At 40.9% G+C, this 14939-nt stretch overlaps 1 protein-coding gene across 2 annotated transcripts in view; it reads left to right on the top strand.

Annotated features, from left to right (window-relative positions):
• The window catches only part of ZFAT (zinc finger and AT-hook domain containing), an 80670-nt gene that overhangs the window by 13215 nt on the left and 52516 nt on the right, over positions 1-14939 (top strand). For both annotated transcript variants that reach the window (XM_015856355.2, XM_015856356.2), the window contains exon 3: positions 4895-5152. In XM_015856355.2, coding sequence (XP_015711841.1) covers positions 4895-5152 — 258 coding nt within the window. The remainder of the gene's footprint in view (positions 1-4894; positions 5153-14939) is intronic.

The following is a 14939-nucleotide window of genomic DNA, read 5'->3' as shown; positions in this document are numbered from 1 at the left end:
CACAAAGAAAAGATACTAAAATATTCCTATAATATAAACAAATAATCTTTCTCATTGCACAAATCGGTTGGAGAAGAGAGTAGTGTATTCTGAAGTCCTGTTCTTCATTGTTCTGTTTAAACAATTAGGAAGCTTCGTAGCAGAATGTAGGAGTTTGAAAATTTCCCCTTCTGTTATAAAATCTGGAGCACATACAGGTTTTAGTATACTTTTTTTTTTTTTTTTTTTCCTCTGTGGAGCCTTCTGTAATTTTTAGTGATTCAGTATTGTCACTAAAGTGAGAAGTGAATTATGAATGACAATATGGAGCAGTTTCCTTTTAGTTGCCTGATAGATGAACATATTTTTGTCTTTTGCAAACATTTTCTCTTCCATGTAGAGTTAATAATATATATTTACTTTGGAATTGGTATAGATGAGTGAATGTTGAGTTGTTAACGGAGCTCTGTTCTGCCTGAATACTAAATCAATGATTTTATAAGTACTGTGAAAAAGTAAAATGCTGGTAATACATGTTTATTACTCTGAAGTTATTTTATTGGTAATACACTCTGCTGAATTTTAGTTAGTCGCACTACTTTGCCATAATTAGGTCATGATATATTTGCACTTGATTTGTCCTAACTGCTTCGATCAGGTGATGTTAGAGTTGTGAAAACTTGGGACCAGACAAATGCTGCTGTAGTGAAGATTATGGATAGCTCACAATTTGTTCTGCTCTGGAGTATAGCAACTTCATCTAGGAAATGACAGATATCTACTGCTTTACAGTAATCACTCATATTCTACTTTTCTGTAGGATTTCTGTTCATAACTTTCCATAACGATCTCAATTTTCTTTCAAAGAGCTCTTTGCCTTTTCACTTTTACTTAATCAGGTTGGTAATGGTTTGAGGAGCAGCATGGATGATCCTAAGTTCATCTATTTGTAATATTATTCCCTGACGCATTGTTATTATAGGCTGTATCTGCATTATGGGATACGTGTTTTCTGCAGCACTGTTTTCAGGTCTTATGAGATTATGAGAACTGGAAGAAATTATTGTCTGAGTATGAAAATTCTCCACAAGAGGTGTAACTCCTTAAGGTCATGTGAAAATGATCAGCCTTATCCTGACTTGAGGACTGGCTGCAGCTGGAGCATCTGTTGAGGCTGAAGGGCTAAGAGCTGTTCCTGGGTGCCGGGATGTGTGATCACTGTTACATTTGCATGAAGTTGTGGATTTTCATCCATATATGCACGTTTTTGTACATTCTGAACATTTCTGAGGTAGCTGATTATTAAACTGATGTTGAGAAGTATATGTGAATAATTACCCTGCAGGAACAGCATACAAGTAGATTTATATAGTTTATTTCCATGTCCTGTTTCTGAAATGCCTTATTTAGTGCCATTGAGTACATAATTATTTATATTATCCAATACCAGTTAACATAAAGTTTGATTTCAGAGAATCTGTGCTGGGTGTAAAAATACCTAGAAACAGCTAAGAAGTCAATCATGGAGTGAGATTCCACTTACAAAATCTTTTAAATAGATTTTAAACTTAAGCTTCTCACTAGGCTTTCTTGAAATAAGTGCTTTAATACATTCTTTTAGCAAGGTGTGACCATTCTCTTTGTTTTGCTTATTTGCCAGCAGGACAGTGACAATGTAGTGTTCAATTATTATGCCTAGTTCATCTTAGGTGATTAGTACAATGCAGTGTGAAAGGATAGCTGGTGGCAAACAGCTGGACATTATGGTCATGTGTATCATTAGAAGTTGTATTCTGGCATTGTTAACTTAAAGGAGCTTGAGGAACATTTAGTTCTGCAAGGAGGAAAGAACACGAGCAAGTGCTGGTGATTCTATCAGTTGTCCACTACCCATCCTGTTCCAGTGTATGCTGCTACCTAGCACTTACCACCAGGCCTTTTAAAATGTCTGATAGCAGTTGGCTATTCTTCTATTGGTAATTGGTAAACTCATTTACAAACAGGTGTAAATTTACGTATTCTTTATTTTGGTTGCCACACCATTAGAAACTACAAGTTTGTAGTCCACAGGAAGGGATCTACCACCAGCCTTCTAAAGGAGTTCTCACATGGGTGTACACATGGGTGTATAACCCGGAGGTTATATTCACTACTTACAACCTGGGATTTAATTACTCATAGTAAATTAAGCAGTATCTGCATTCCTTATATTATACCTGACACGTGGGCAATTTGACCTTTTTGCAGGTTGACATTGAAATGTTGTTGTTTTTTTTAATTGCAGGTTAATTTCTCTAGCTAAAGGCAGCAGATACTGTTTTATGTGGTTGGCAGATGTCAAAATAACATGAGTGGTGACAAAGAGAAGTACTGAAATCACCTTTCTCTATTTGGTGGTAATTGACACTTTCCGAAGTGCAGTAGCAGAGAAATTCAGAGCGCTGCTTCATGAATAGTTGCTAAAGGTGGTGTGAGAAAAGTGGGTTGTTTTTGTGTTTGTTTTTTTTTTTTTTTAATTTATAATGGAGCTTTTAGTTTTCTTATGACGTATTTAAGTAGATGGATACTCAGACACCACTGTAATAAGGCAGAATGCTTTCTTGTTCACTTGATATCAATTACATGATTATCTCAATACTGTGGTCTCTTTGTGTGGGTTTTTGTTTGTCTGTAATACTTAAAGGAAATGATGAACAGATTTAGAAATGATGCTGCTATCACCTCCTGTTCTCTTGCATCATCTTCCCTTTGGATTCCTTGAGGTCATTTATTTTTCCATACGTTTTAAGTCAAGCAATTTAGCAGGAGCTTTTGGCATATCTGTGTGAAAATCATTATGTTTTAAAATTATTATTCTTTTACAATTTTGGGGACTTTTATATTGTCAGTCTCAGCTCACTGGATAGAAAATAGGCTATTGGCTCATAAATGTTTGGTAAAAAGCTTTAGACTAATTCTTAGTGTTCACTATTGTGGTGAAAGATCCTGGAATGAAAGCACTGTAAATTTTTCATGAAGAGGAGAATTTATGAGTTATACTGCCAGTCTGTTTCAGCTTGAGTAATCTCAAGACCTTTTCACGTTTGGAATTGCAGCACTTTAATTACTGGGCATTCCTCTTTCTGTGAAGCCAGTAAAACATATCCATACTTTTCCCATCTGTGCCTTGCAGAGAGAGGGAGAGAGCAGCCATAAGTTTCTGAGAGGAGTAATTTTATTTCTATTTTTTGCACGAGTCTCATATTTTAGAAATGTGTGGTAAAAATGCTTACAGGGACCTCTTTGCTTTTGTCACTTGTACAAGAGATTTCCTTTTTTCCCTTCTTCTTCTTAGAGCATTAAACACAAGGTTGCTGGCAAAACTTGCTAGTTCTTTGTTTTTCTCCATGATATTACAAAGATGATGGCAGACAGGGACTTCATACATGTTCTATTTCACTTAACACTTTAGCACACTTAGCATTCTTATGCATTGATACTGTAGTTGTTGGTACAACAACTATTTGTAGCGACTGTATCAAAGTCTTTTGCCTTTTAATTTTCAAAGCTGAATGTCACTGCACATTACTGAAGGCTCTGAAATGGGAACCAAAGCGCTTTCAGGCCTTAGGTGATCTGAAGTGCATTCTGGAGAGCACTTTCTATATTCATTCAGTATAAAAGAGTGTATGTATCTTATATTTGATAAAATGAAAGCTAAAAGTCTGGCAGAAGCTTGGCTCCCTCCTGTTCCTCTATATACCATCAGACAAACCCTGCTAGATGCACACTAGTTTTTCTTTCACAGAACTATGCAGAAATAGATCTGATATTTCACCAGATGCCTGCTCAGAAGCAAATACACGCTTGAAAAAGCTAGCGTGCTTTGCTCTTGATGAACTGAGTTTCTTGCAGAAGAGCAGATACAAAGTAATTAAAATACATACAGTAACAGTCAGATATTTCCTCAAACAGCCAGCATAGAGTACAAGAAGATCTGGAGATTAACAAGAAAGATAAAGAGTGACTCTCTTAATTGTATAAACAATTACACCAGAGTAACTGATAGCTAGGATGAAGTCTCTGAAAAGTACCTGGACACTGTCTGGAAAATCCTCCTCTCTTAGTATCAGCTTTCATTAATTAGAAGTTTCACGCTGGTCTGTCCCTCTTTATGTCTGTGAGAGCCTGAGAGCAGAGTTGCTTTTGAAGTAACTATGAAGGAGTGATCAGAGCAGTCCAAAGCGAGAGATAGGAGCATGAAACTGGAGGGTGTTAATAAGGAATAGTGGGAATTACAGGCTCACAGAATCACAGGGTGGTTTCAGCTGTGAAGGATCTTAAAGACCATCTTGTTCCACCTCCTTGCCATGGGCCAGGACGTCTTCCATTATGTCAGGGTGTTCAAAACCCCATCCAACCTGGCCTTGAGTTAGAATGTAATTGGCTCATGTTATTAAAAGAAAAATGAAGTTCTGGTTTTGAAAGATAAAGTTCTTTTCTCTGAATGCATCTCAAATGCTTAAGCAATTTATTTGAGAGTGTTTTAAATTAAAAGGAAATATTTTTAATGGAGTGTCAGAGCACGGTAGAGCAATTCTGTAAAATATGTGTGCTGATACAATTATTCAATAATCTAAATGCTTGCAGTGTGATTTCTATAATATTGTAGTACTCTGATACCTGTCAATCTCAGTAATGTTATTGCTTTGTGGCTAGCAGAAATGCCAAGAAATGTCATTGCTTAAAAGTAAATTTGTGTGAAACTAACCTTTTTTTTGTTTCATTTTGTATTTTTTTTTTTTTAAGCTTTAAGTGTAGAGTCTCTGAACCTTCATTTAATATTGTTCTTTTTCAAAGCTATTAGCCAGTTACTAGAGTAACCCTATGAGACTGCACATTGTTTTTAACTCTTCCTTCTCATATTTTTTCCTAGAGCTTCTTTCAGTGAAGAAGAAAAGGGGCAGGCCAAAAGGATCTACTAAGAAGTTATGTGTGGATGAAGATGTTGCAGAACATAATTCTGTTCTGAATGAAGAAGCTCAGCCCGGGTCAGAAGAAGCACCAGAAGTGGCTGAAGTCTCACCAGGCAGCTTGGAGTGTAGGAAATGCAATAGGAAGTTCTCTAACATGCGTCAGCTGAGGAAACATATCTGTATTATTGTTTTGAATGAAGCAGAAGAAGGAGATGGAGGTAAGAAAATATCCAATGAAAAGATACAAAACTTTTCAATCTTATAACCTTGATTATTAATGCTCCTAGTCATTAATGCTGATTTTCAATTGAAGGGAATGGACTGTTTCTTGTCATGTAAAAAGCATGTTGAAACAAAACTGAGAATGAAGTTAGACATTTCTTTTTTTTTTCTTTCTTCAAAAGTACCAACGGCTTATTATATTAGTAGTCTTCGATTCACTAAAATACTTATTTTGCACAATAAACTGTTTTGCACAGAGGATTGCGGTTTTCTAGTGAGAACTGATATAGCAACACAGGTGGGTATCATGCATAGGTAAAAGGGTGTGATTCCATAGAAATGTTTCTGTCACTTCACTTGGGAAACCTGAATTCTGTTCTGTTCTTGTGGTATACAACAAGAATGCCTTTCAGGACAGTTTGCTATACTGTATAAATGGTAATGCAAAGCTCTTCTATTTTACAAAAAATTCTGTATCATAGAATCATAGAATGGCTTAGGTTGGAGGGGACCATAACAATCATCTGGTTCCAACCTGCCATGGACGGGGTTGCCATACACTGTATGGGGCTGCCCAGCACCCCATCCAGCCTGGCCTTGGCACTCAAGGGATGGGATGGGGTATCCACAACTTACTTCTCTGGGCAACGTGTTTCAGCACCTCATCATCCTTTGAGTTAAAAATTTCTTCCTAACATCTAAACAAAATCTCCCCTCATGTAGTTTAAAGCCATTTCTCCTTATCTTTTCACTGTCAGACCATGTTGTCTTCTGCTTTTAAGCTCACATCAAGTACTGGAAGGCCACAGTGAGGTGTCCTCAGAGCCTTCTCTTCTCCAAGCTAAACAATCTCAACTACTTCAACCTTTCTTCATAGGGGAGGTGCTCCAGCCCTCTGATTCTCTTTGTGGCTCTCTTCTGGACTTACTTCAACAGCTCCATATCCTTCCTGTACTGAGCACCCTATACATGTGTGCAGTACTTCAGATGGGGACTTAGAAGGGCAGAGTAGAGGGGGACAATCACTTCCCTCTCCTTGCTGACTACTCCTCTTTTGATGCTATCCAGGATACAGTTGATCTTCCAGTCTGCAAGGGCACACTGCTGGCTCATGTTCAGCTTTTTGTCCATCAGGATCGATGGGTCTTTTCCATAGGGCTGTTCTGAGTGAGTTCCTCTCCCAGTCTGTACTCATTTCTGGGATTGTTTCCACCTAAGTGCAACACCTTACACTTGGCCATGTTAAACCTTGTGAACCCACTTTTTGAGTTTTTCAAGATCCCTCTGGATGGCATCCCTTCCTTCTGTTATATCAACTGCACTTCAGCTTGGTGTCTTCAAGAAACTTGCTGAGAGTACAGTTGATCTCAGTGTGTATGTTTTTGATAGTGATTTTTAAGTGTGCCAGGTCCAAGAAAGACTTTTGGGGGATACCACTTGTGACTGGCTTCCATCTGGACATAGGGCTGTTGACAACAACCCTCTGGCTGTGACCTTACAGCAATTCAGCCTTGATTTTTTTTCTTCAGCTGCATTGCTTAACATGCATTGCATATTGCTGTGTTTGTTGATCCTACATACAGCCAGTATCTGCTATTGCTTTTTTTTCCCCCCCGCCCATTTTTCTATTACTGTTTTGTGTCCACTCTACCGTTATAATGCATGGTGAGCATGACCGCATTTTGCTTCCAGTGAATTGTATTTTTCAACTCCTGTGGCTATGACTAATTTAATTAAAATGGGCTTGGAATATATTGACAGCACAGAAACTCTTACCTGTGTGTTTGTTTTGTTTTGGGTTTTTTTCTGTCATCATAGGTAGGATTTTTATAATACATGTAGAGACATGCATTCCAGCAGTCTTGTCTCTGAGAACGTGAGTGTCTGCGCCCTTTGCTGTTTGTATGTGCTGGGTACAGCGTTAGTATTTGCATCATTTTGTCAATGTTGCCTTTTCTGAATGCCCTTTTAAAATAAAAGAGTATCAGCTCAAATTAACTGCGCTAGATCTGTTAGCTCATTAGAGCTGCTAAATCTTATCTGGATCTGTTTTGCTACAAAACACATTGGCAGGTTTTTCAAAGTTAATTGCTTAGTCTTTTCTTTTAAAAAAGAAAACAGCCTCAATTTTTTGTGAATTGAATGTTTTTTATTTACTTTCTGGCAAAAGCAAACTTGTCAAGGAAAAATATGTCATTCTTGAACAGCAAATAGTGAGGGCTTTTAGTTGTTTGTGTCTAGTGCAGATGAAATGCCTCCAGCCCAAAGTTTCATACTTTGATGGCAAACCATGAAGGTATTGAGCCTTTCTTCACAGGGGAGATACTCCAGGCCCTTCACCATCTTTGTGGTCCTCCACTGGACTCTTTCCAAGAGATCCCTGTCTTTTTTGTACTGGGGAGCCCAGAACTGGACACAATATTCCAGAGGCCTTACCAGGGCAGAGTAGAGGGGCAGGATCACCTCCCTCGACTTGCTGGTCATGCTCTTTTTAATGCACCCCAGAATGCCATTGGCCTTTTTGGCCACGAGACACACTGCTGGCTCATGTTTGCTTTCAGATTATTCTTTTCTATTTAGGAGCCTTAAGTAACAGACTAGATAATATGGAAATTGCATATGTATCTGGTCAGTTATATCATTCTTCCCAGCAACTCTGCTGTCACTGTTTTGAGATGAAGAAGTGGAAGTACAGGCAGTGTTCAAAAGTATCTTTGATTTAGGCAGTGGCAGAAAAATATTTATTTTGTGTGTTTTTGGTTTTTTTTTTTTCGTTTGTTTGTTTAAGAAATATTACAGTTACTTGAGTCAACGTGGTTGATGTCAACAATTTCTAGAGTAAACTATCAGTGAGACAAAAACTTCTCAAAGTTTCACATTTTAGTGCATGTGAGAAAAGCAGTACTGAAACTTCTGGCTCAATGACATTTCTCTATTGCTGATGTTCATGGAGCTGGATGGGGAATTTTGTTGAGGCTCTTTGAACTGTCCAGTTAAAATACCCTTTCTTTTTTTCTGGCGCAGTGGTAAGAATAGATGGTCAAAAATAGTAAAGACCTCTGACAGCAAGTTCTGTATTCTTTATCTTCTTGCCTAACGCATATGGGTTCCTCCCCCAACCTTTTTCTCCAGTTAAGCTTTTGCCTTTCTGACTTCCAATTGCTTTTGTTTCTCCACTGCTTCTAGGTGTTTTTTTCTACTGTTTCCATCTATCGTGTTTTTCATTTCTTGCAGAGTTTATCAGTATATGGATATCTGATATCTGGATATATTATTAATAATAAATTAAGTTTTCACCTTGTACTGGATTTGGCTGGATGGAGTTAGTTTTCTTCATAGCAACTCATAATGTGCTGCACTTTTAATATATGACCAAAATAATGCTGTTGACATACTAGTCTTTTAGCTAGTGCTAAAATATACTAAACTTAAATATTGAGATGCCATATATTGATATTCTGTGTGATATTCTTTACCGAGAGGAACATAATAAGTATATTGAGCTGAAGATAAACTATCAGGAAAGTTTTGCAAATAATAAAATGTATTGCTCTTTTTTATAGACCCCCTAAGGGAAGTAATGAAACACCATATTGGAGGCTTAAAGTTGCAATGGATAAATGACAATAAAACTGTATTGAAACAACAATATCTGTTGGTCTGAGAAATAATTGATAGATGTAATTGACTTCTGCTGTTCTTTGCTCCTGTGATCAGCAGCTCACGTTGATTTCTCTGGGATCGGTTTCTCACTGAGATGGTCCTTCTTTTTCAGGAGTCATCAAGCCTTACTGGTTGCTGAATTCCTATGTGCAGCTAATATGCTCCCTTGAAACATAATGATTGCCTTCACCTTGGAATCAGAGTTGTTACAGGCGAGAGGGATTTTTAAGGTTATCTAGTTCAGCTCCCCTGCAATGAACAATGACATCAGGTTCCTCAGAGACCCAGCCAGCTCTTACAAACGCCCCATATATATGCTCAGTAAACTTTATTTTCCTAAGGCTATGCTCCTGCACTGAGATGGGTGGAGTTTGGGCATTTTGGCTTGTGAATTGGATCAGTTCCCCAGTACCTGTCTCTGCACTCACTTGTTTTGAGAAAACAAGAGAACATGTGATTAATGTAACCAGCCTCCCCTTTCCACTCTGCAGCATATGTGAACCTCTGGGAGTTATAAGGGTAGATGTTTGATGTCTGGGAAATGGGATTTGGATGGCAGATAGGTTGCACAGCAGTGGACAACTCTCCTCTTTTCTCTGGACTAAATCACTTTGCACTACCTAAAAGGATTTTTAGTTTTGATTAAAGAATTGCCTGTGTCAATACAGAGAAGCTTGCAACAGTACAAGGCAATTTAAATCAAAAAGTAAGCATGCTCAGGCAACTAAAGAAGTTATCCTTAAGCTGGAACAGTATAAGAGGCTTTATGAGTGCATCTAATTTCTTAAAATTAACTTCAGGTGGTTCATCAGATTTTATTGCAACAGTCTAGATATTCTTTTAGACATTTTCAAGAGAGTCATAGAGATCTGGAGCCTTCAGAATTCTTAAAAATGACCCTTTAGCTTTAGTTTAAAACTTCTTTAACATCTGGATTCTCATTTACATGAATTCTCTTTGCAAGTAGTGTGGTGGTCTCTGCAAGAGAAACAATTACGTGTATTCATTTTGACGGGCTACTCTACTCTTGCTGCTATGAAATATCAGTGTGTTCAAGGAAGAAAAACAATAATTTGAATGAAGAGTAGTTTAAAAACATGCCAATTAGGGATGTGTTACTGTGCCTGTGAAATGTAGTTGTCACGGGTTAGTTAGATTTACCTATGCCCGTGACAGGGGAAGCCACCCCACGCCCCCCCCCTTCTGCGTGCGTGGAGATTTCCAGCCCGACTTTGGGCACATGTGCATCCAACATGACGCACCTTTAAACCATATTCTTTGTTCGGGCAGCAATGTCCTTCCATAGTTCAGCGGCCCAAACAGATTTTCCCCTCCTTGCCAGTTATTTGTTCCCACCGCTGTAACCACCCCATAAGCATTTGCCACCATCCATGAGTCAGTATAAAGATACAGCATTGGCCACCTCTCCCGTTCAGCAACATCTAAGGCCAGCTGGACAGCTTTGACCTCTGCAAACTGACTTGATTCTCCACTTACCTTCAGTGGCCCTGTCAACCTGTCCGTGTTGGGGCTCCACACTTAGCAGCTTCCCATTTGCGATGCTTCCCTACAATGCACATGATCCGTCAGTGAATAGGGCATATTTTCTTTTCATTTTGCTGGTATTCGTTGTATGTGGGCCTCTTTAGCACGTAGATACTCTTCTGCTGGTGATGTTCCAAACTTTTATCTTCAGCGCCAGTCCATGTTACCCTCTAGGATTTCCTGGCACGATTGAGGTTTCCATTCGCGCTCGCTGTGTAATCAGCGTACTCCACTTGCTCCAACGGTGACATCGGTAGCCATGATGGGCTGAGGGGAACCGTCCTTTGAAAACATCCAGTTCAGCACGCAGTCGAGCATGTCACAAGGAGGTGCCAAAAGGAGCTTGTGTTTCAGTCCCCGACTACTTCGGAAGCAGCCCGAAACCCCCTCATCGCGGCTAAGATCTCCTTCTCATTTGGAGTGTAGCACTCTTCAGACCCTTATACTGATTCGACTCCAGAATCCCAGGGGTCGGCCTCGGGTCTTCTCCTGTGGTCAGCTGCAGTTTGCAAACTCAAGTGGGGCCTTTTCTCTCCACAGCAGTTATAGAGGATGTTCTTTACCATCCTGTCCCAGTCGTACTGGCCCCAGGGCTACAGACGGGCTATCTCTTGTTTAATCTTGTTAAAAATGCCTGCCTGGCTGCTCAGGGCCCCTGCAAAATCATTTCTTCTTCCGCGTTACCTGATAAAGGGGGTTTACAATGAGGCTGTAGTTTGGAACTGTGCATCCTTCCAAAAGCCCTGCACCAGTAAAGAGTATGTGTCTCTTTCTTGCTAGTTAGGTGGAGAACATGGCAGTGATTTTTGTCGATCAACATCGCTTGGGGCGGGATGTTTTTTGTACTGGGGGTGATGCTGTGGTTTCGTTCCACATTTTCCTTTGGCCAAAAGCCTTTTTGTTGTGTGTAGTTCTAAGAACTGAATTTCCTAGGCAGGTCCTTTTACTTTGCTTTTCTCTTAATAGCAAAGCCAGCTTGTAGAAGATCGGATTATTGCTCTCCTTTTGTTGAAACTTCTTCTGCTGTATCGCCACCAACAACAATTCATTCAATGATACTGCAGGTGTTCAGGAGCACCACCCTGTCAGTACAGTTTGGACCAACCCATGGCAAATGGTTGGGCTGTGTTTCCACCCCTGGGGCAAACGGTTCCAAGTATACTGAATGCCCCTCAGTGAAGGCAAACTGTGGCTTTGGCATTCTGCGGCAGGATAGAAAAAGAAGCTTGCAAATGTCCAATGGTGGCATACCATTTGGCTTGCTTTTGACTCCAGCTCGTACTGGAGTTCCAGAAATGTCCGCACAGCAACACTCAATGGGGGTGTGACCTCATTGCAGGCCCACGGAGTCTACTGTCAGCCTCCGTGTCACTGGGCTTACGCACTGGCCATATGGTGTTAAAAGGTGCAGTGATTTACTGAATCACTCCTGATTCTCCAACTGGCGAATTTTGAAGGCGAGCAAGGAATCCCTGTTCGGTTGCGATACTGCCGTCTGTGCACTGTCTTTGTAGCAATCGACCTGCTGCTTTTTATCGTAGCAGCCCCACAACCGACGGGTCCCTTCTGACAGGCCAGGCAAACAGACATCTGCTAAGTTCGTCCATGTTCTACAGCAGCTATCCCAAAGGCCCATTCGTTACCCCTTAGGATCCTTGAAATGCCCCCTTCTGAGGTAATCAATACCCCGTATACATGGAGCCCCTGGGCCATCACAATAGGATGTTTTTGCCACTCTTTGCAGTGAGTTATTCAGCCTCCAAGCACATGTCAATTCTTGAGAGCCCCAGGCACTCCAGGAAATATGGATTGATTTGTCCCTTCATGACTGGGAGGGCATTAGGGTACACTGTGCACCGGATCACCAGCGCTTTATCTTTCCTGTGTTACTGATGTGCCAAGGCCCATTCGAATCCACACAGTCCAATAAAACTCTATTATCCCCTTTCCTCCCCTGACTGAGGCAGGGCCCCTCTATTTGATGGACTGGAGCAACTCATGTTAGTGTTCTTTCACCGTGCTCGATAGTGCAGTAGAAGTGGAGACTGATCATTGCCAACTTCCTCCTTGTCTCTCCACGGTCACGTACGGTAGCGCCACATGAAACACGCGGCGTACTGCAATCGTACTGTTGTTCTTTGCTCGGGCTGGAAGGCGTTGGCTTTTAACAGCTGAGGACTTTTTGATGATGCAGGGGGGGAGTAGGACTGGACATAGTTTGATCAGATATCCCTTCATTAGACCTGGCGGCGCCCGTACGAGGATTGACCTTCATCAATTGTTCTTGATACTACTTACGATCATTACAATTAGTTGATGGAAACAATTTCTTGCACATTCAGTCTATCTCGGTTTTACTAAGCCGGGGCGAGTATGGCAGAAAGACGACAAGAGCATGCTTGTATCTGACGAATCCTCCGGGGGTTTGAGCGTTGTATGCGCTCAATGTCGATCTGTGTTGTGCTGTCCACGAATCCTCTGTCAGATCCTGTTACCATGTGCATTCTCTCTGTGCTTTCTGTATTCTCCTAATGTCAGGATCGGCCTCACTCTCTTGAGCGGTCAAGTGAATCGCTATGGCATCAGGGCGACTAGCATTTTCGCCGATGGCCATTCCGCTCAGCGCTATGCCCTTACTGGTTATTCCAACTATTCAAGATTCTGAGGCTTCAAAGCATCCTATAGGCGTACGCTTCTCTCGCGCTTCTAACAGCCGCAACCAGGGATGCACTCCCATTAACATCTGCTAATCCCTCTGTCAGATACGTTTCTGCATACTTGATGTCTGATCGTGTCGTGTGTTGAATTTCCATCTAGGAGACAAGCTGTTGGCCCCGTTTTTTCAGCAGCGATGAAGCCAACCAGGCAAGAGATACCTTCATCTTGACGCCGTGTGAAACTCCTTTCTTGAGCCTTGATTTCAGTCAGCTTAGAGGTCGGACAGTTAGTGATGTCCTCGCTCCTCATCAGATCTTTCATGTTATATATACAAAATGTATGTGGGATACTGCTCCATGCCCGTGGCATCTGGTCTTTCTGCTGGCCCCCCCTGTGTTCTCTGACTTTTTCTTTCTAGACGCACGTTGGACACCCGTATTCCATCTCTTCTTGCATAATCCACCAGGGCAAGTGGATGATTGCTAGCGTTATGCCTCCTGTCTGCGGTGAGTGTAGATTAATTCTTGGGCTTCGATATCTTCATACGTAAATATCCTCTCTCCCTGATAAGTATAAGATACAAGCACTGGTTATGCATAGGCTTCCCCAGGATGTAGCGTTCTCCCCTTGAGATCTCTGAGCCAAATACTCACTTATTTCTTAAGGGTCCCGTTAGGTGTTCAAAGTGTGTTGTGATCTTAATCCCATAGACACTGCGGGTCCCCATGCTTTCTAAGAACTTTACCTAAACCTTCCATTATTCCCTGGCCAGTCTAGCTTCCCTCCATAAACGAATGCATAGTTGCATTGCAGGTTAGTGAGTGAGGACCATGAATTGTCACAAGTCATGAACCCGATCTAGTTATTGAAAGGTTTTGTGGAAATCTGAGAAGTACAACTTTTTATTTTACGGTGTCTATGTAGAACATGTTGGTGTTTGTAAAACTTGCTGTTCCATTGGGACTGCAAGTATTTGTAAAATTGCCTGTTTCCATCTGGATGCAAGATTGATGGAACGTAAGATTTCACAGTGCGATGGGTTGTAGCATGCCAACAATTCCTGACCTAACCACATCTCATAAAATTACCAGGCAGGTGTCTCCCTCAGTATCCACGCTTACTAGGCTATATATCTGCCACAATTCCACAAACACCAAATCTATGGTCGTTAATAGTTGACCAATACTCTTAAGAGATCTAATTGCTTTCTCATCGCCTTAGGGCCATATCGAGACTTGAAGAGGGATTCATGCTGCAGGCTCGTGTGAGAAAGTCAGAGCTAGCCTAGCTTTGCTCTAAGGAGGAATAAGAAATCCCTTTGATTTTCTAACAAAAGTTAAGTAAGCAGCTGCCTGAGAATGTACAGCAGCCCTTAATTGTTGAACAATTGTACTGTATTTCCAAGGTTCACGTTCTTCCGTGAGCAGCTACGAACGATAACACTCCCAACACTCCCGATAACGAAGCCTCTTAAGAGCAAAGAGAGAGTTGTTCTAAAGCTACAAGCTCTATGCCCGCATTCCACCAAAGAATCTCGTCACGAGTTAGTTAGACTTTACCTATGCCCGTCGACAGGTGGAAGCACCCTCTTGCCCACCGATGTGTGTGCCTGGATAAGGAGGTTAGTTAAACACAAGGTTGAGTGTATACAGACGACAATCTAAGGAGGAAAACTATATATTATATAATTGATATCGAATACAAGATAAACACAATATATATAATTTAAGGCTAACAAATCGACGAAAACAGGAGGAGTGCTCGCGGAAAACCCGAGGGCACTACTGTGACTCTAGGCGACACGGTGGACGATTCCCACTGCTCTCTCTGAGATATTGTGTTCTCTCTATATCTGGTAGTTATGTCTATAGAAGTCTCTGTTGCTGTTCTCTTCTTCTTTATAGTATGTTATATATT

This window comes from Coturnix japonica, chromosome 2 (genome assembly GCF_001577835.2).
Source record: "Coturnix japonica isolate 7356 chromosome 2, Coturnix japonica 2.1, whole genome shotgun sequence".
NCBI classification, from domain to species: domain Eukaryota; kingdom Metazoa; phylum Chordata; class Aves; order Galliformes; family Phasianidae; genus Coturnix; species Coturnix japonica.
The sequence above is the reverse complement of the archived record's forward strand: the minus strand, read 5'-3'. Positions and strand labels throughout refer to the sequence as shown.